Source organism: Drosophila obscura, unplaced genomic scaffold (assembly GCF_018151105.1).
Source record: "Drosophila obscura isolate BZ-5 IFL unplaced genomic scaffold, ASM1815110v1 contig_1, whole genome shotgun sequence".
In the NCBI taxonomy this organism is placed as follows: Eukaryota; Metazoa; Arthropoda; class Insecta; order Diptera; family Drosophilidae; genus Drosophila; species Drosophila obscura.
The window spans coordinates 27812-49402 of NW_024542679.1; the positions used below are offsets into that span (position 1 = coordinate 27812).

At 42.7% G+C, this 21591-nt stretch overlaps 2 protein-coding genes across 3 annotated transcripts; both read right to left on the reverse strand.

The window, feature by feature from the left end:
* Positions 1-6149: 6149 nt before the first annotated feature.
* Positions 6150-7319, reverse strand: LOC111072383. The gene is made up of 4 exons (XM_041591822.1): positions 6839-7319; positions 6631-6781; positions 6454-6566; positions 6150-6245 (listed from the first exon to the last, which is right to left on the reverse strand). Exons 1-4 carry the CDS (start codon positions 6884-6886, stop codon positions 6150-6152), a joined length of 408 nt encoding a protein of 135 aa, XP_041447756.1. The 5' UTR covers positions 6887-7319.
* Positions 7320-19440: 12121 nt separating this feature from the next.
* On the reverse strand, positions 19441-20372 carry LOC121403750. 2 transcript variants are annotated; one of them, XM_041594056.1, is made up of 3 exons: positions 20343-20372; positions 20209-20284; positions 19441-20146 (listed from the first exon to the last, which is right to left on the reverse strand). In XM_041594056.1, exon 3 carries the CDS (start codon positions 20130-20132, stop codon positions 19575-19577), a length of 558 nt encoding a protein of 185 aa, XP_041449990.1. In that variant the 5' UTR covers positions 20133-20146; positions 20209-20284; positions 20343-20372; the 3' UTR covers positions 19441-19574. The 2 variants fall into 2 exon arrangements, with proteins under 2 accessions (XP_041449990.1, XP_041449991.1); XM_041594057.1 differs by having other exon boundaries at positions 19441-20159; positions 20343-20357.
* Between the last annotated feature and the right edge of the window lie 1219 nt (positions 20373-21591).

Consider the following 21591-nt stretch of genomic DNA (forward strand, 5'->3'; position numbering starts at 1 on the left):
AAACTATAAATAATATTAAATGAATATTTTGTTTCACTATTTTTCCAGGCATTGACAAAGGTTTATACCAGTATACCTCGAAAATCAAAGTGTGAAATTCAGCCGCATACAAAACATATATTTGGAAACCGGAAAAGCCAAGCACACAGTAAACATGTTGGCCTTCCACAACGAGCACATTGCCAGTGAGTACCAAAACTAAAGTGATATCTTTTTGGGGCACCGCCTAAAGGTTTAACTCTGGGCTGGCTGTGGGGTGGCTGTAGGGCCATGGTCTACCGGCCGGCATATTTACTAATATAGTAATCATTTTAAAAGCAGCAGACAGGCAGCAGGAGAGCTGTGCTGGCCCCCTGGAAAAATCGCAAAAATTCGCTCACACTACAAACACTTGGGACACGGCAATTACACTTAAAAGGCAACTAGCGCCATTAAGCAATGGCACTCCGGGAGCGGACTTCCACAGCTGCTCATATGGGATGCGGAGCTCTCGACGGCCAGGAGGCGGATAGGGAATGGAAAAGGGCCTCTTTGCCTCTTTGCAAGTTAAAAAACCAAAGGAGCGAAAGACGCCGCCTGGCAACACTTGCAATCCATTAACAATAATGCTGGCCCATTATGTTATGATTAAAAAAAAGAAGAAAAAAAAGGACGGAAATTCCAGAAAGCCTGGAATTGGTCCCAGTTGGTCCTTTTTGCAGATACTCGTATGAGCGAACACTCGAAGCGAACAGAACTCAAAGGTTCTTCCACTAATTCCACGACTCTAGATTTTGTTCAGCTGATATTGAAGTATGCAATGAAACTTTAGTCAAACTCAATTCAACTTCTGGGCTTAAGATAAAGATCTCAAGGCAGTAAACCACTCAAGGCATAAGCTTGGACTGAGACCATGGCAAAACCCATGTACCAGCAGTAAAATTAACTTTCCTGTTCGAAAGAGAGATGTAGTGGGGGAATGAGAGATTTAATCCGAGCCGGGAGCCAAAAAAAGGGGTGCAGAAAGACTTAACCACTTATGCACGAGCCACAAACTAATCAATTATGAAGGGAGCAGCGTTTAACATTTAAGGCTTTTCCTACCTGCAACTCCTGGAGAACAGAGTCAGGAAAAGAAAAGCCATTAAGCATAACAATTTCCTGTGTTCTTCTGGTGGAGGTAGCAAGGAGCTAGGTAAAAGCAACTCGACGCTGCACTTAAGATGTTGCAGAGGAGCCAACACAGAGGTTTGAGAGTCTGGAAGGGCAAATACTGAGTGGAATGTTAGCCCTGCCAATAAACAATAAAAGCCAGCGAGCAAACTCCTTGAGAGGCCCTTCACATTGTATTGTGTGAGGTTTAAACACATAATAACTTAATGAATAACTTATAAGTGCCTTTCTTCATCCACACATGGCTGCCAAGGGTCGCAGTCGAAGGAACGTCAATTATTTAACTAGACGCCTGTGGCATATTAGATAATACGAGCTCAACCCTCTACCCTTGCCTCTTCTGTTTCTCCCAATTGGAGGTGCATAATTCATGGATGACTAATAAGGCGGCAATTTGGTAGGGCCCGGCCACGCCTCCCTTTCATGTTTGGCTCCCTATTCCTTTTCATTTTTTCACATTCTCTTAGCCACCAGACCACCTCTTCAGGTCATGTTTTTTGGCCAACTTTTGTTTGAGTGCCACTTGTAAAGTTTCGTGGCACGCCATGCAATTTTTCAGAGCTTTTGTTGCCCTTTTATTATTACCAGAGGGTATAATCAGAGGGTCGTATGATTTTACCAGATCCTTGTAGTGCAGAGAATGAATCCTTTTTCATCCTATAAACAGAATGTCCTTATTTTTTCCCCTGTTTGCATTTCAAGATATTCCACTCACTCATTCCACTCCACTACCAGATATTTGGTTTTTTTTTAACCTTATTTAGATTTTATTAAAAGTCTGTATCTTAAAGGGTATCTGAAGTTTCGGTCCCATTTGTTATGTACTCCTTCTATCTTGTCTTCTTTGCTTCCTTTTTTCCCACTTTTCGCCTGTTGGGGTTTGGCTTCGACTTTTGACTGTCTGTCTGCCCAACCGTACTCCCTTCTGAAATTTCTGTTTTATTTTTTGTATTGCATAAAGCAAAGTTCAGCGGCCATTATCAGCGTGCCACAATCGAGTCAGATGGACGGGAAGTATGCTTGTACTTTTATAGAAACTGCGCGAGTGAGGGTGCTGCTTTTCGTGTTGCTACATTATTTTCTCAATGGTTATTTCAGCTACTCTTTTCTGTCTGACTGGCAGCTTATGAAATATTCAATTGAATTTAACGTATTCGACCGACTGACTGACTAATCTCGGTTCTGTCCCGATTCGGTGGTTGAGTGCCAGTGGCTTCGTGTAGTTGCAAGGCCAAGCCACAAAGTTTAAGTCATCAAAGTTGGCCTCACTGCCTCTCGCATTACTGGAGTGAACTGGAGCCATTTTTCCTTGACATTTTGCGACATAGATTATTTTGGAATAGCCTGAACTACCCTTGGTAGGCCATGGTTCTTGGGAGCCTCCGAGGGAGTGTTTCGATAAGGCTTTGGATTTGTATATATCTGTATTCAATTAAAATTGAAAATGGTGTAGAACAACAGAAAGCGATCATCAAAATAAAATGTCCAACGTCCCACTTTTCGTTATGGCAATGCTTTTGCTGCCTGTCTAAAATTCATAAGCGAAATAAAGTTATGAATAGGAAACCAAAAAAAACAAACAGAAAGTAAATATCAAACTAAAAACAAAAGACCAGTAGAAACAAGTTTATTGAATATTCAAAATATATTTTGCATTGTTGCAGCATTTGTAAAAGCTCGGACAAAAGAGAAAGGAACCCTTCACCCTATAGATTTGTATATGTATATATAGATAGGTTGTATGGCTGAATAGCCCATTCCAGACTTATACACCAACTTTTCCTTTGTTTTGTTTTCGTATTTTCTTTGTTTACTCTTGGAAAGTGAGGCAGAGAAGGAAATTTGTGGTCGTTTTTGTACAGAAATTTATTACATTTGCTTAGCCCGAGTCTGAGACAGAGATGGGTGTAGAGTTTTTCTGCTTTCCTGCGTTCTAGCAGAACTTTTTGCTTCTTGTGCCACTTTTCTCTCTATATTTATGTTTGCTTGGAAACAACTTTTTGGGGCAGCTCTTGTACACATTTTCTAAGAGAAGGAAGTTGCGCCTTTGTTCTACTGTCGCTGCTGGAGAAGGAAGAGGAAAAGGGAATATCCTGTTGCCCTGTTCCAAGACTATGTTCAATCTTGGAATAACTATGCTCGGACTGGTAATTAAGCAATCGAGAGTGACTTGATGAGTAGCCTTCAGCTCAAGGAATCTGCAATTAATCAGGAATGTCGAGGAAAAATCTGGGTTGGAGAAATGCCCTGAATTCGACCTGAAAGGGGACTCTGAAGAATGTTTTTTTTTATTGTGAATCTACATCAACATATATGCCGCACACAATTGGAAATCAAATTTAAAGAATATCTTTGATTTTAGTACTACACACCCTTTTTCCCACATCCCTTGCCATTTCTTTGCCCGTTTGTTTTGGTTTGTTGTGGCGGAGCTAAAACAAAGAAAACACATTTTTGGCTAGTTCAAAACCAAACCAGACCAGGCCTCTACCGAAGCGCTTGGCGCTTCAATTTGGAAATTTATCGGGCACTATCTGCATTTTTTCATTGTGCCGGCTGCTGGTCCGCAATGTACGCTATTGTATCACTTTGCATAATAGCTAACGAACTAGGTTTTTTCCACATTCCTTCTTTGGTCTGGCTCGGGCTCTACATCCTTGCTGGGGTCTGTGCCTGGGTCTAGGTCTGGGCTTACAGCTCTCCAGCGTGGAGCTCGGCATTCGCTTCATTGGCTTATCAATCAACGGCCAAAAGCGGGAAATGAATTCGTTTACTCACAACAGGCGAAGAGGGAGAGGGCATGGAACGGTCAGTTGCGGAGCAGGCCCAATGTGCAGAGGGGGTTTTTTTTCTGCAGCCTCGGCCGGATGCCATTTTAATTAAGTGTTGGCGGTGTTGGGATCCGCGGCAAGGACGAAGCCCGGCAGGAGTCCATGTCTCCGTGTGTGCCACCGTGTCTCCTGACCAAAAATAATTTAACATTTAGAGTGGAGAAGATGTCTCGGTCCATGCTCGAGCAGGGAGTGACAGCTCGGAACGAGACAAGAGAAAAAGAGTGTGGCTTAGGGCCGGTTACTGCGCTCCATTGCGACTGACAGTTTAATTATTATTTTTGCAAATGAGTTAATTAATTGAGATACCTCAGGAATTCTCTGTTGGCATGGGTTATTTGGAGGTGGATGGGGGTTATACAAGTTATCTTACGAGGGGATAAATCCAGGCACATTCACAGCTAACGCCACTAGGAGGAATACCCCAAAGAAAGGATTTACTTTCGACTGGTAATGAGTTTTATATGTACATATTTTTTGGGACTTTCACGTAATTTTGTACAAGACAGGGCACTGCATCCGCTTTAAAAACCACAAATTGCCAACAAATTGTTCTTTGAGGTTTCATGGCTGTGAACAAGAAAGATACTAAATTTCCCATATTTCTTATTTTTCTGCTCTGACTTTCTAGGGATCTCTCCTAGACTTTTCTGGGATTAACTACAGCACAGTGTTAACAACCGCTTGATTTGAAATTTTTTCCTGTTGCTGTTTCTCTGCATACTCAAATGTAAATGGCAGAAGCAATTAAGCACACAGCGGAGAGATAAAAAGCCAAAGGAAAAACCACGCATAAAGCAGACACAATTACAGAAAACCCGCCAGCGGAGCAAAGATTAAAAATGTGGAAAGGATGAAACTGGGATGTACCTAAAATCCGCTCTGCAAATAAGGTAAAGGACTTGATGAATGTGAGATTATTGGCTTCTCCTTGTAAAAGACATACAAAAGAGAGGCTCTGTAAAATCCGTTAATGTGGTCGACGGCTACAAGTAGAATATTAAATGCAGGCACATGTGTAAAAATATATATTTCATTAGAAAACTGTCAGAAGCCCGCTGCTGTGCCTTTTGTGTTTCAAAGTTAAATTCAAGACTTTTTTTTGTTGAAATTTTGGTAGAATGAATGGGACCCAAGAGCGCCCTTGGCATATATGTTCCACTTCATTCTGTAAACTAACGGAACAACTATTGGCCACAGACTTTAAAAATATAAACAGCGAGATGCATATGATGCAAATCATATTTATTATGGCAAGAAATGATCAACAATAGAGCCGCGACAATGCACATTCCATTAAAGCGGAAGCCGCATTCACATGACAGAGCTTTAGAAATTTTATTTAGTAATTTATTGAATTTTTAAATATTTTTTACACGCCCTGTCCGGAGAGCACAAAAGACCAAGCTCCGTTTATCGTTTGCGGACGTTTCGCTTTGTGGTTTTTCCATAGAGCTTTTCGCTGGGTTGTTTGTGTCCATTTACACATATTAAGAATTTTTTAACTCCTTTTTTGTTGGCTTATTTCAATATGCTTTTGGTTCGCGGCCAGCGCCAAACGTCATTTTAACTTGCATTATTTTTTGCAGTTTCAATTCGACGCTCGTCACTTGCCAGTTTTCCATTTTCGTTGGCATGCGCTAAATATTTTTTTTAGTTTGTTTTGGCACGAAGAGGAAATTCCCATTTATAGAGCGGCCACCTAAAGAGCAGCTGTTCGTTAGGGTTTGTTATTTGATTCCAATGCTTTCGTACCTTTTTTGGTCCATTATGAACTTATCTGAGTGTTTAAAAGAGTCCGTACAGCAGAGCCTCCAGTAGGGTTTCTCTATGGCTTGATGATGAATCAAATATCGATGTGTGACACTCTGGGCACAGTAACTATATATAGTATGTATACATATGTATTTTGTTAGTAACATAATAAAAGAAAAAAAACATCAAAATATACCGATACAATTTTTATTACAATAATTGAAAATACATCTGCCTCGCTACTTTTCATTTACTGAAACACAATTTTGATTCAAAATAATTCTGATTCTGATGATTTGCACCTTTATCTAGGGTGGGGTTCATCGGGCGGCAAAGCTTATAACAGAGCCGATAGCTTCATTGGACGGATTAGAGCGGTGGAGAGGGGGAGAGGGAGAACCAAATGAAGAGTCAGAAATGCCGCTGGAGAACATGGACAAGCAGCCATTGGAAGAGGTGGTGCCCACTGCCAGCGATGATGATGAAATCATTATTGTCAGTGTTCAGCTGCCACCAGAACCATCAACGGATGCAGAACCCATAGATATCAATTTACATTAGATTTAAGTCGCGAGATGTTTTTGATTACAATTTCAATGTGTGACGATGGGGCGGGGCGGGGCGGGGCGGGGCTTGGGGTTGGCTGGAGTGTGTGTGTGTGGGTTTTTGAGGAAGAGTATCGGTGGAATCCTACACGGGGGTGGAATGAACGGACAGAGTGAAGAATTTTCAGTATCCTCCTTTCTCCATCTGCAGGAATCCAAAGCAAACCCCCTCTTTGAGGGTGAGGCCTACGGTGTCGTAGGCACCATCGGGAAGCACGGAGCACTGCGGCGGCAAGCATATTATTAGTAGGATACCCCAATAGATGATCTCTCATTAATGTACTCACTCCAAGACGCATAATCAGCTGGGCCAGTATCTCCTCTAAGGTGGCAAGCTTGTTGAGATCGTTTGTGTGAACTGGGCTGAGACCGATAAAGGTAGGCGCTGGCTGCTGGTCCGTGGCGCGTGAGCAGCATCAGCGAAGTGCCATCCACGTCCTGTATGTTAAATGCCTGAGCTTCATTCGGATAGAAACGGGCAAGATATGTTGTCACCTCCTCAACAGTCCAGGTGCACACCGGACTCATGGATTCTTCATCCATTGGTGGTTCTGGTCGCAGCTGAACACTTACAATGATGATTTCATCATCATCGCTGGCAGTGGGCACGCCGCTTCCAATGGCTGCTGGTCCATGTTCTCCCCCGGCATTTTTGACTCTTCCTTTGGTTCTCCCTCGGGGGAGAGCCCCCGTTCTAATCCGACCATTGCCGTTCTGATTCGGATCCTTCAAAATAAGTTTGACCTTGGACGTGCGCGCGAATTGTTGCGCTGCACGCGATCCTCCTCGCTTCTCTCTCCATTCACCGATGTATTCTTCGGGCACACCATTTTCAATCAAAAATCACAATCCCGATTACTAAGCGGAACAAAAAAAGTTACGAATTATTTTTGACGAGTAGTAAAATGTACAGAATTAAAAATTGTTTTGTTGGAGCGGGAGATGTTTACACTTGGAACGAGAACGACTAACTGAATATCTACTGAAGAGAGCTGAGAAACTAAGCTACAAATATTGATGGAGAAGTCAACGGCTACTTTGGGATTTATTTTATGTTTGCTACGAACTATGAGGGCATAATCAAAACTTCTGTATTGAAGTAGGCGCTTGGTTCTAAATGGAAAAAATTCAAACATTGTTTTCACCGACGATTATGTGCCAGCGCCTACCCATATCGGTCTCAGCCCAGTTCACACACACGATGGAAAATTGTATGCCTGATGAATGTTGCAAGCATTTAATGGCTTCATACAACTTGGCCGACGTGGCTAGAGTCGCCTCTTCATCATGGAGCTCGTTTCGGTGTTCAGTGGGTGTGTGTGCTCAGCTCTCGTCATCATTTCCATCAGGCTGAATAGCTTTTCAAATGCCAAATTTATGCACATTCCGTCAGAGCCGCTACGACGACAAACGAGAGGAAAGCACACGTCATTTCGTGGACTCTGGCACAGGATCCTGGGGGCCAACACACACACTCACTCCCCCACTCACTTTCGCTCTCTCACTCCGTATAGGAGTATTTTTTGCAATGCCGAGTTTTGGAATTGAAATTTTCCATTTTTGGCGCCCAAGTGGGATGCAGGTTATTCAGGACCTCCCCGCACTCCAAGACCCGCAGTGGCGATGCCTGTGGCATGCCGTGTGTGACATACGTCACTTTTTTGTATTGCCTTCAATCATCAATCAATTTTTTCCAGCATACTTTTTGGGCCGCTGCAGTCGTACGTCGGGGCAGGACCGAGACGTCATGAGCCAGCTGCCAAGGTGGTTGGGGCAGGCGCTCCTACATTGAGCTTCAGTTTGCCCAGCCAATTTAGCAAAGTTTTCGCTACTCCGTCCACTTTTACTCCTTCCCATACATCCTCCACAGAGGCATAATTCATGTTTTTCAGTCGCTTTTAAACGCGCATCACGTGCGTCACAAGGCACTGTCGTCGTTGGCCTCCGTGAGTTCCTTGCGATTTGTAGTCGCCACACATATGTATGCTGTGTACCTTTAGAGCCGCGAAGGTAAATGCTACCGAAGGTCTGGATATGTCAAACTGCATTCCATTAAAAAACTTTGGGCTGATCTTTGACTCATGCTCGTTGGATACTTTCATTTAATTGAGAGAGTTCTCCATCCAAGAGCAACGACAAAAAATGGAATGCAACGACTCCCCGGAAACCAGTCTCTCTGCTCCTCTTACAGCTGCATCCGCATCCTGTACACTCGTCGGCCAAGGTGTTGACTGGAAATTAAATAAATTGAGAATTCTGTTCGGCTACCAAAACGAGAGTGCCGACAAAAGCCTGGCATCGGGATTTTGAGCAGGAACAGGATCTGGCACACGGCATAGGCGATAGGTTTATCGAATGAAAATGGTAACACATGTTCTACTTCCTGTGGGAAGTATCTCTCATCTCACGTGCCAAAGGTTTTGAGGTTCTAAACTTCCTTTCTCTTTCCATCATTCCCTCCCGTCTGGCCTCCTGGTAAACTTCGGCACTGGCCATTGGTCATAATTAAGTTGGAAAGCTTAATTATTGTTAAATTGCCTTTCATGAAGTCAGCGAAGGGAGCGAAAGTTCACCCCGAACTAGGCCTTAGCTTAGGATCCGCCCAAGGATCGAGGTGTGGGAAAGCTACCCGGATGACACTGCCCCGAGGCCATTAATAAGACGAAACAGCATTGTCCGTAACAGGAAATTCGTATTTCCAATAGAAGTAGCAAATAAAAAAAAAATAAAGAAATTGAATTGTTAATTAGAGGAAAGTTAAAAAGTGAATTTTGATTGCCAAACCGAACTCGCTACTAATCATGAAAAATGTCAAAAAAATGACAAAGGTACGAGGTAAATCCAAAGCCAAAGGCAACCCCTAGCGGAGGAGATGTAGAATCTAAATGGTACATGTAGAATATACATGTTAGATGTATAATATAAATAGTATATGTAGATGTAGATAACAGATGTAGCAAAAAAATGTAAAATGTAAAATTTCTTTTTTTTTTTAAGTTCTAAATAATTATATGCTTAAAAATGTATATGCTGACTGAGTACGGGTATAAGTAGAGTCGCGTCCCCAGAAGCGACTCACACGTTCCTTCTCGTTTTTATTGATATTCTGCATCTATTGCAGAAAATGTATGCAAAATTTAACTATGGGAATGTGATCTACTCGACCCTTTCTCTCTCTCTCTCTCTAAGTAGAGGAAAATAAATTTATTCTTCGCACTGTATTTTCCTGTAAATATCACTCATAGGTAAACTCAATTTCTGAATCCAACGACGTGTATAAATAAATGCCGCCCATCCATTTTGTTCAGTTTTTTTTTTTGTAATTGACAATGTAAAAATATTTTGCTTAACGCCTGTCTGCATTCCTTTGCAACTTACTGCTGTGCGAGAAATTAAACAATTTAATTATATTCATATGAAAAAGTTATGATGCTTTCAGTCCGTGGCACGCCTGTTGTCCCTGGCAATAGTAAACACAGAGAATGGGTCCAAAGTGCCGGGCGACAATTGCAATTAATAGAATATGTATTTTAGGCGACCACTGATTAAAACCGCAGACACCCCAAACAACGGCAACAGAAAACGTTATTTCCATAATAATGATATTAAAAACAAGACGGGACGGCCTTATATTTATGTGCCAAATATTCTGACATCCTTGCCGAACGATGCTAATGGAACGGAATATATAAAATGTTCTTTCACAGGGCTTATTTCTCTTCCATAGGAACAAACATCTGGCCAGAATCATAGGACCCTCTGCAGGACTATGATAAACAGAACAGCAATAATTTCCTTTAGTGGTCCAGTCAGTCAGGGAGTACAGTATCAAAGAGATCAAATTAATTGCTCTTTATGACAAAAATGATCAATTATGAAAATAAAATACGTTTGTTATACCCGACAAAAAGTGGGTAATTAGTTGTGGTAAAGTGGTGTGTGTAACGCAGAGGGAAACGTCCCCCCAAAAGAATATTCGTCAGCATCAATAGCCGAGTCGATATAGCATGTCGCTGTCCGCTGTCCGCTGTCGTCTTGTTGAGCGCCGAAGAGCTAAAGAGCAGGGCAACCAAATTTGGTTCCAGCATGTGCCCCTACGTGCACCCCCCCCCCCCCCCCCACAAAGACGAAGAGCGGCACAAAGAAACATAAAACTAAAAACGCAGTTCGGAGGGCCAACTACCACTGCCGAATCTGAATCAGTCGGTCATAATATAGCCAGATGAGAAATTATCGTGCCACCCCCCCCCCCGCACGACAACGCAACTCTCCCCGCTCGCACCGCGTCGCGTTCAGTGCGCGGCAACCCCTAGCGAGGGATGTAGAATAGACATTGTATAGGATGTAGATACAGATGTAGCAAAAAATGTAAAATGTAAATTTTTTTTTCTAAAATCTAAAAAATCATAAGCTCAATAATGTATATACTGACTGAGTACGGGTATAAGTAGAGTCGTGTCCCCAGAAACGACTCACACGTTCCTTCTCGTTTTGATTGTTTTTCGCTATTTTTTAATCATGTTGTGACAAACATAATTATGCACCATGAAAGTCCAGGGGTGTGAGCGCGAGGCTGGTGGCTGTAATCCAGCCCATGCGTTCACTCCGCTCTCTTCAACCGTGCAACCTGCAAAAAATTTAAACGATTGGCCAAGCTGCAAGGACTCGCAGCCATGTGGAGGATGGGAGTGCGGTGTGGGATGGCAGTGCGGTGTGGGATGGGAATGTGTGTGTTCTGGAAGTCGCTTCTTGCTGACTGCTTATCACGCATGCTAAACAAGCAGACGACAGCAGAAGACGAGCAAGGAAAATACTGTTTGAATTTTGATAAAATATATTTGACTTTTTGTGATGCGTTGGAGCGTCCTCCCATTGCCATGGACATGGCATGCCATCTTCCGTTCTTTTTCTCTCTGTGGGTCTCTCAACTTCTTGCATTTGTTGTTGTTACTCTACATGACATTCATAGATATTTTGTGCAAGCGTAGCGTAAATTCAATTTAAATTTGTGTAAATTGGCTGCAAATGCAATTTACAGGTCCAGGCAAGGGCTAGGCTGCAACTGCAACTGCAGCTGCACACTCGTACGTGAGCTGAAGTCTGGCTGTGTGGGAGCAGCTCCTCCATGGCTGGAGATGGAGATGAAGATTTGCTATCCTGGTTATTTTGGAGCGTGTTTGACGGAAACTTTTGGGTCTCGTAACTTTGGTAATTTCTGCTAAACAAATTCAGTTTCAATTTACATGAATAATTCAGTTGGCTCCTGCTGCCGAATAGTAAGGAGTTTTTCCATCTCTCTGAGGTTGGCTCTCCCCACAAATCCAAGGTCTGATCTTTCGCCGAATACCTGTTTATTTAGTGGAAACTTTAAAGTTTCAGGTGTGGGATTTGCCACCAATGCCAACTGTTTTGAGGAGATGCTGGTTTGCACCCCACTTCGGCCGTTCGGCACTTCAGATGGCGTTCTGCTGCGAACACCAACTTTTAGACCATTCACAGCAATCGATCACGAGGGGGTTAATAAAACGTAGTCGAGGATGTTGTTGGGCCCGCAGTGGTATCAACGACAGACTAGCACCTGCCACACCACCTGGAACTACAATTCTGAACCACCCAAAACTACGGCAAATGCGTGTGGAGAAGCAAAGAAGTTTTCAGAGCCATAAAGCTGCAGCGGGTACGCTGCAACGCTACACTGGAAATAAGGTTTTATACTGCCAGTGCTTCTCCAGTGATTTACGCCAATCACTCGGCCCCCACCATGACACCCACCTTTTGATCTCTAACTTTTAAATGGAGTGAGTGTGTCTCCAGTTTGGAGAAGCAAAACTTTTTATTAGACTACAAAGTTGCAGGTGCAAGTCTGCCCTCCATCATCGCATTACATGTGATGGTAGGTAGCATGTTTTTATCAGGGTGAATATGTGGTGGTGTTTGTGAGGTACAAGTAACACACAAATATATTCAGAAAATTAATTGCACGCAGCATTTTGTCAGAATATTGCAAAAATGTATTTGAAAGCAAAAAATCTTATAATTATATTTTGAACGGTCTCGAAACGAAGTTAAAGGTGGGAGGAAGGGAATTTTATTCATGGAAACATCAAGAAGCCAATTTGAGCATTTATATGCAAAAATTCCCTGAAATCACATCGCTAGCTGCAAACTCAAATGCAAAAGACCCACCTTTAGGGCCTTTGACCTTAAGTTCTTTCCAGTCCTTTAATGTACTAATTGCAGGGTAAAAACTTGGTTAATGTTAGCAGTCAACAGTCAGTAGCAGAGATGCTATATGTGAAGTCGGCACAGAGCTAGAGAGGAGAACAGAATGGAGCCAACATCGTCCTCCTTTTAAATTATGCCGAGTTCAATCAACCTATTGGTGTGCCACAACACGTTGAGTGCCTAGTATGGGATTGGAGCAGAAGGCGCAGTAAATCACAGTCTGCTATGTTTGTGTATGTGTACACAGAGAGCGAGTAGGGAGCTGAACGAGGTGAAGGATCTGTTTAGCTGCTCTTTCCAGGCTTCCATCTCTCGTCGCTTTAAGCGGCTTTAATTTGAGGGAACATCTTCAGCATCCTTAAATGTGGCAGAAAATGAAATTTGCTCTTTTGCTGCCTACTTGGGTGTACTACTCGTTGTGTATGCCGTATGAATCATCATCAATATCATATTTATGCTCGGTAGCCTACAAACAATGGAAAACAATACAAAATACTTCGTAATTCTTTTGCTCAGTCTGCCTATACTGTACGTTCGTTCGTTCGAGCTCTGTCTATTTTTCTTCTGGAATGTTTTATGGATGATACTGGCCCAGAGTGGGGACTGTGTGTGTGTGTGTATGTCTGCGTCCAAACTTGGCCTTGTGCCAGAAATTGTTCTCATTTTGCTTGTATATTGTTTTGGTATCGCTTTTTCGGTGCTTTGCTCTTTGTTTTCGTCTTGGGAAGTGGATTCTTGATACCCCATGTGCAAAGCGCACACAGGGCCAGCCCTAGTTTCGATTTAGCCCGTTGTGCATACATATTTGCAATTGAGGGGCGGAATGATGATGTGGGAACTACGCTCTTGAATAAGTTGGTGCCAGTCAGGTTGGGCGATGTGAGAACTCGAAAAGGAGAAGACTGTGTGAGGTCACAGGAAATCATTGTTTTCTATTTAATTGAAATGGAAATAACCTCTTAATATTTATGATGGGAATATGCAATAACCAATCTTGTTCTGCTTCTCATTGAGTTAATTGAAGAAGAAAGCAATTCCCACGTAATATAAAACAATGTGAGTAGAATCTGTGGATGGTTCTTTGACCTTTCCCTAGCACATTTCTCAAAGTGATTTACTGCCTGCTGCATTCAGTGGATCCCAGATCCCAGCTCCATTTGATTGTGCCCTAAAAAAGGCCCAAGTCCCAAGCCGCCAATGTGTGTGTGTGTGTGTGTGTGCGACATTGATTGTGTGAAGCTGTCGGGGGAGATCGAGCGAGTAGGTGGATACCCAGAGGAGTCGCAATAAATCAATCAATATCCTGCCTAGATATGTGGTCGCCAGTCTGGGGCCTCGTGTGTTTCTGTCTGCCAGTGTCACTGCGGTGACATCAGCTTAAAGCCAGGGAAAGCCTGAGGCTTTTCTCATTCTCCTGATCCTGCTCCTGCTCCTTTTCCAACTTCTGAAATTTAGCTAAACTTTTTATTTGTGGTTTCGTTTTCTGGCTCATTAATTTCCACCCGTGAAATGCCTTCCATACTCATCACTATGGTTCTTTGCGTCTTGTGTATTGTCCAGATGGCTCTCCATCAACATGTTTGTACGTCCAATTATATGGTTTAGGGCCAAAACGCGTAACAGATTTAAATTTCACTCGCACACGGAGTAGTAAAATCAATGTCCGCTTCCCAGCAATCACCCGTGGCCACATTTGCTGCTATCGTGGCAGATAATACAGCTGTAATGGGCCACTCCTCCTCTTCCGCCAACTATTGATTAGCCACATGGATTTGGCCCGCTCCGCACAACAGGGCGTACTCGTATGTGGCAATTGGCATGGAAGAACAAACAGTCAGGGAAAAGGCTATAATTATTGTAGCAATGGCTGCGCGTTGTGTTTGAGAGAGTGGAGAGAAAAACTAGCATTGATTGAATGCCAAATCATTTAAGTCAATTCAAAGCCATTGGCAACAACTTGGCAGAGAAGTGGGAAACAGTCAAAAGACAGCAAGCATTTTTCTCTGACGGTTTGTCTTTTTGTACGATCAAAGCTGACAAATGACCGATTGGCAGCTTAATGGCAGCAACGCTTTCCGCCTTCAACTTTCACTCCCATTTTTGGCACGGCCAAGACGGTGGCTTTGAAGGCATGCCAAATAGCAAGGGCGCAGAATATGCCTCCATCCGTGCTCCGCGATGCTGCAGTCCGAATCTGCTGCCTAGCTTTGTACGGTATATACAATTTAATTTCCTCCCTGCCTGGCCGCAAGCCAAACCCGAAACCGAATCCAGAGCTGGAGCTGAAGCCGAGGAAAAGCCCCAACCCAACCAAACCAAACCGAACAGTCCGCAAAGTGATTTCTTCCCATTCCAACAATTGTTGCTGAGTTAACACAAAATGCATCCAATCGTCTTTGGCCAATTCTTTTCTGACTATGGACGTGATTCTGCCGCTGCCGCTATGGACATTTGTCAATGTCCCCTTGCCAAGAACGAAGTATATTTGCCGATTTCCCGATGAGTTTATTAGCGATTCGGACTCTTAGTCTGTCAGAAATTTTGCAAATAATTCTAGCTTACACTTAATGCAGCTCTTGGCCCGGATAGCATTGCCGATTTCTCTGTTTGCCGAGTTTCTTGTTAAGCACATAGTCAGTGAGTGTGTCCATCTATCAGTTGATGCTATCACTATTAATTTGCTATAGACAGAGTGCGTTATACAATTTGAACCTTCCTCCTCGACAAAACGTGTTTGCTTCATAAATTTATTTGCATTTCCAAATCTCTCACTCTGCTGCATTAATTTTCTCTCTGTACAACTGGACGTATGCTTAATATGTTGTTTACGTTGTCTAATGGCCAGACTTTTAACTTTTTTAATCCCTGCTCTGCTTTCCTCATATGGAGCTCCCCCTTCTATAATTTCTCTGACTTTCTCCCCTTCTCTGGCCTGTAACCTCACCGCACATAAAACAAACTTTGCGGTTACTTAATGAAGCTGAAAAATTGCCTTGGTTTTCCCATTTTATTTGCACTTGCTTTCGCTCTATCTCCCCCTGCTCTTGTTGCATGTTTCTCATTATTTCCTGTACTTGTCTATCTTTTCCTTCGGGTTTTCCTCCCTCTTCTTCTTTGCTATCTGTGGAAAGTATCCTTCGTTTAAAGTGGGTGATTTTTAGGATAAAAATGTCCAATAAATGTTGAATTTTTGACACGCTACAAATTTATTGTGGATCTTCACTAAAATTCTGTCGTATAAGAACTAGAAAATCCCGACCCCGAATCTATTTCTTAATGGCCTTCCATGCGCTTACTTGCACTTGGAGCATCAGCAAACGTTGCTTCAGGTCGTCTGACACATTCTGGCCAGGAATCGACCAGCCCTGAGGCTGCATCTGAGGCTGGGTGCGGGCTGGATGCATCCTCAGTGGACTGGTGTTTCTTCCTTTCGAGGGACGCTCGATCTTGGGAATGTGAGGGGCCTTGGGCGGCAGAGATTTCTTTCTGCGGGTCGGATATTTAAGCATAATTTAGCTCGGACTTGCGTTAATCAAAGGGAACCCAAAAGATGAAAATATATACAACAAAAGTTTGATGGAGAGAGAACATGTAACTTCAATTGAAATTTAACCCTGTTGCACTGGTCACAGCCAGCTGTGATTCCTCTCTACCTTTAAGTAATTTCATTAGCTACGCACATAATTCCTGGTCAGTGTTTGAGGGACATTTGCCAATGCAGCCACAAATAGAATTTTTAATTGTCTGCCTGCAAATAGAAATTATGGCCAGGTCATGATTTCTTGAATGCCGCTGCTCATCTGCCAGCCAGCTCCATGGACAGACCGTTATAAAAGCCTTCACTGCTTTGCGCGTACTCGAGTCACTTTATTATGTAAGCATTCTCTTTGGTATCCTCCTCAGCCCATCAACCCCTCGGCTGGCATAAAAAGTTGAGCTCCAGTGCCTCCCCTCGAGCCGAAGAGCGACTGCTGCTGCGGCTGAACTTTGTCCCACCCATGGGGACAGCTTAAGTTATCTTTATGCCTGAAAAGGCCTACAACTGAGGACTCTCTGGGCTTGGGTGTGGCTCAGTTATGTTCTCTGGTTTAGTGTCGGTCTGTCTGACAAGTTGTTGAACAAGAGCTGAGGATGAACTGTGCCCTTGTCTAGTTGTACCCTTGAAGAAATTGTGTGGCACTTGCCACTCCAAAGCAAGACTTGGCTGCGAGACTTGAGATGTTTCTGTGAGTGAGTGAATGGAGCTGTGCTCCTGGCTGGGTTGGGTCGCCCGTTAGGTTCGGACCTGCACCCGCTTTAATAATTCAGATGCACAATTAAAAATCAAGACAAGTTTCAAAATGATGTGCCATAAATGGACAGGTGGTGGTCGGTTCTCATTCTGCGATTGAGGGTGTCTCAGGCTGAGTATCATCTTCCCCACCATCGTTGTACCGATCACTGGTCCTGCTTCCATGTGGCTCTTGCTTTTCCTTTTTTATGTGGCATTGGTGCCTTCTCTTCTCTGGTTCTCTTGTGAGCTTTGTGGGCGGAAGTGCACAATTTATCATTCGCACGGCAACAATGGGAAGAAATTTCATAAAAGAGATGACAATGAAGGGGATTTATTAAGCCCGAGACTAATAAAAACGAATAAAGACAGAAATCTGCAAAGGAATGAAAGATTTAATTTCGGCAATTGAATTATTGAATTTAATTCGAGTTTTTAACTTAAGCTAAATTAAAGATAGCTCTAACTGACTCCTTATGTTTACACCTTACACCGATTTCAGTATATCCCACGTATTCCTAAAACTTGTTTCCTGTTGCAGCTTATGTCGTTGTGCCGTTAAAAGTATTAAAGAGCAGAAAAGAAAAATAAAATCTAACAACTGCTGCACTTGGGTATAAAGGGATGAAGGATTAAAGGTATGAAGGACCGTTGAAGGATCATCACCGCTGCCCAAGCGCATATAATGTGAGTATTCATCAAATATAAAATAAAGCCTCTTTGCAAACCATCTTATCTTATATTAGGGTGTTTATGGAACGGACTTTATTCTCCACCACTTCTGGCACTAATAGTTCTCCGCATTACATGTCCGCAGTTTATTAACGATCAGGACAAGTATGCCTCCAAAAAGAAGTGCCACTGTAACATCGATAACATCTACGGGGGAGAAATTCCTCGGTTTTTTACTTGGGTGGATGGCTTCTGGAACAGAATCCTAAAGCAACCGTTCGCTGACTTCCCCAAGTGCCCTAAAAATCTACAAGAATATGGGCATGTTTTTCGGTTGAATAAATGCTTGAAGAAATTAAGAGAAATTAATTTTGGCCGAAATGTGTGTCATCGTTTCTTAGTTAAGCCTTGTTTTTTGTCACCGTGGAAGCTCCGTGCTATTGGAGGAAATGGTGGAATTAGGTTCCTCTCCTCAAGCACGACAATGGAACCATGCCATTGCAGGGGATAAATTCGCAACAGGAGCTCGAGAAAATGTTCAGAACGAAGAGTGGAAGAGTAATTATCTTATCGATATTACCATCTGGTCGTTGATGTTATTTAAAAGGGACACAGACCCGGTGAGAGAGTACACAATCGATATACAATCTTCCTAAATACCGGCAGCAAGGCTGCCACCGGATGCCGCTTAAAAATCTAAAATGCTAAAATCGTTTATTTGCTCGAGAGCCGTTAAAATGTACAACAAATGAACGACTAACCATGAGAGAACGGAACGGAGCAGAACGGAAAGGTAACTGGACCCGGCCATGCTGCAAAAACCCAAACATGGCCATTTGTTGCAGGTTTCAATTTCAGTTGATTGCATACCCAGAAAGAGACTGAAACAGTGGGAAGAGGGCATAGGGGGCCTTCAATGCCTTGCCATTTGACGAAGAAACTGTTGTAGATATTTGGACGTGCAGTCGAGTGCAAAAAAGAACACAGACGGACGGAATCTTTCCGTCCCTTTGGTGCTCAGACATATGTAGAGCTCACATACAAAAATTATAAGGATATGCACTACGTGAAGTCAATAAATAAAACAGTTGTGTACTCCCGTCCCAGAATGAAAAGGAGGAAGCAGGAGCAGTAGCAGCAGGAGTCTTCACACTGAGAGGAAAACCCAGCTATAAAATAACTGCAAATGAGTATTTAGTTCTAACAGATCACGAGTCAATAAACTATTCCCTTTTAAGACCTTGGATTAGGATTTTTGATCTATTTTTTCAGTGTAGCATTCTTGGAAAAGGCAAAGACGACGGCTGGGAACAAACACGTTCGATTTAATACAAATGCGCTTAGGTGCGGGTGGAAGGATGGCTCGCTCCTGCTCCTGGGCGGGATTTATGCCAAGCGACGCTTTTAGTCTTCGTCGCCAGCAACAGCTGCTGCAGAAGCAACCCCACCACCGCCGGATAAGGCGCCTGCCACTGCAACAGCTGCGCTTACAAATGCTCTTGCATAAAGTCGTTTCTGCATCTGGTCTGCTTGCCCAGCATTTTTGCAATAATTCTCTGCCGAACCATCATGGTTACTTAATTTGCTTGGGCCAAAATAAACATTCGCATAGAGTGGACGGAATGCAGTGGAAGTGTCTTTTCATTGTACCTCTAAGCAGAGGGTCCATACAACTTTTATTTATATGCATTTCATTCGGAACGAGACCAGCTCTGACCGATTCTCGAGTAAACCCTGTGCATACTCTTTGCGTACCACAGAACAAGAAACAAATAGAGATAGGAAACATTCGTTGCAGAGCGAGAGAGATGGCAAGAATTAGAGGGCGAGACACTATTTGGCCTTGCAATGAATTCAAAATTATGTGGGATATGCTTATGGGAAATGCAACAGCTACATACAGAGTGATAAATAGAACACATACCGCACAGACACACACATCCATAAATATATATTTATGTACATATATGTATCAAATTAAAGAATATTTTGTTAAGTAGACAAACTACGATGTAAACATTATTAAGGCTTCCCACAAGAGATTTTCACTTCCAGTCAATTTAGCTAGCGTTTGTTTTTCGAATTCTTCAATATTCCTTTAATTTCAGTGCGACGAACTTTGGGTTGCTCACGAGATTTCATCAGATTGCAGCAACTTCCGACCAATTCCTTGAACCACACAAAAAACGTGCAGGAAGTACGGGACAGGAAGTTATACAGCCCGTCCGGATGGGTGGCTGGGGAGACCATCGCCCAGTTGAACAGACTGAGTCCCACGGTGATCGCCTCCAAAAGAAATAAGCGAGTGGCATCTGTCTCAGTGATGAGACGAAGAATCATGTCAAGAGTACTTTCCAGTTTGGTCCAGAAAAACGCCATAGTAATCTCACTAATGAGAAAGACAAAGACTGTCTCTATAATTATCTTGAGCAACCTACTCTTACGGTACGATTTCTTGGGTAGTAGATTGTTGCCGTGCAGCACATCCATCATTGACAGAAAGAAGATAAGGCTGCCCCAGTAAGATTGTACTTCATAAGCCTCCCCATCAAAGATTAAGAGCGAGAAACTCGAAAACAGGTGCATGTAGCAGGCAAACAGAATTGGTAATAGTTTGGTCATGGCTATAAATGGGCCTGTGGCTTATCACTTATTAGCAAAATTATAGAATTGCATTTAAAATCAAGTAATTACTTACTTTTGACTTCTGTTTCTGCGGACGGACTATTCCGTTCTTATAGTTGAATAAGCTGGAGGCTACGACGTGTATAGACCTACAAGTTACCATTTTAATAATCAAATTATATAATTAATGCGAGTTTCAATACTTACTCTTGAATTTATTGGAGAAATATATGAAAACAACTGAAAGTATCTGAATGTGAAAAAGTCAATGAGATATTGTTAAAAATTTTGTTGAATTTAAAATGATAGACTATATTGATTTAAGTTACTATATTGCTAGATATCTAATAGCAGATATTATTCCTCAATCTAAGAGAATGAGTCCATAAGCAGACCCAAATTAACAATAATGCATTCATGACGTTAAATTATAACCCGCTGTAGATATTTATGTTTAATCCCTTCCATTTATATAGCGACAAGAATAGAATAATGTGTTCCTAAGATTCGAGTTTCTAAGATTAGTTTCTCCATGCGAATATCCACCATAAGTACCTTGATACAAATCAAAATAATAAATAAATAATATGGGGAATGCCTTGAGGTGTACAGCCCGCACACGTCTATGAAATGTAATGCCATATACAACCGTCGCAGATAATATTGACAAATGACTGGCCTAATTAATTACCAGGTGGCAGGTGCAGAGGTTGATGCCGAACCATCCCCTCAATTAATCGGCTCCTTCCAGTATGCCAGCACCCCTGAAAATCGTTGGAGAAACTTTTGACTTAAGCGGAAGGGAAACGGCAAAGTGGAAACTAAAGTCAGGTTGGCACAGACTGCCACACATTGGTTTTGGGGCTCGTCAGTGGGGTCCTCTCGCCTAACTAAGCTGCTGTAAATAAATGCGGTAAATAATTCATTATTTTTCGCTTATGATTTTAATCCGCTTTTGGCGACGACCACGACGCAGGACCTAGGAACCAAGACGAGGGCGACTTTTAAAAGGAGACCGAAGCCTTTTGTTATTTGCACAGGAGCACTTTGGTTAAACATAGCGGCAAATGGAAAGGTCCCCGACAATTGGACACCCCTCTATCCATCCCCACACCTAGCGAAAGTCTCCTCTATCTTTGGCTGTACTATTCCCAGGGGGCAGCGCTCACTGCAGAACAGAGTGCCAACATTTACAATTTCAAATTTCGACTGTTGTTGACTTAAGCCAACTGTAAATATGGGTGTGTCCCTTTTTTTTCGTGTGGGTGTGACTGTTTTTATTTTTTAACTTTTTGTTTCAATTCTGGCAGCTTAAGCAGCACTCTGACGAGAGTTATAGGATATGATGGGGTACCAAGAGTGGGCAATCACAGACAGACCAGACACCCACAGAACACCCTTCTGTAGCATGGCTATGCTTTTTGGCTGTGGGCGGCTTTTAAGGTGAAAAGTTTTG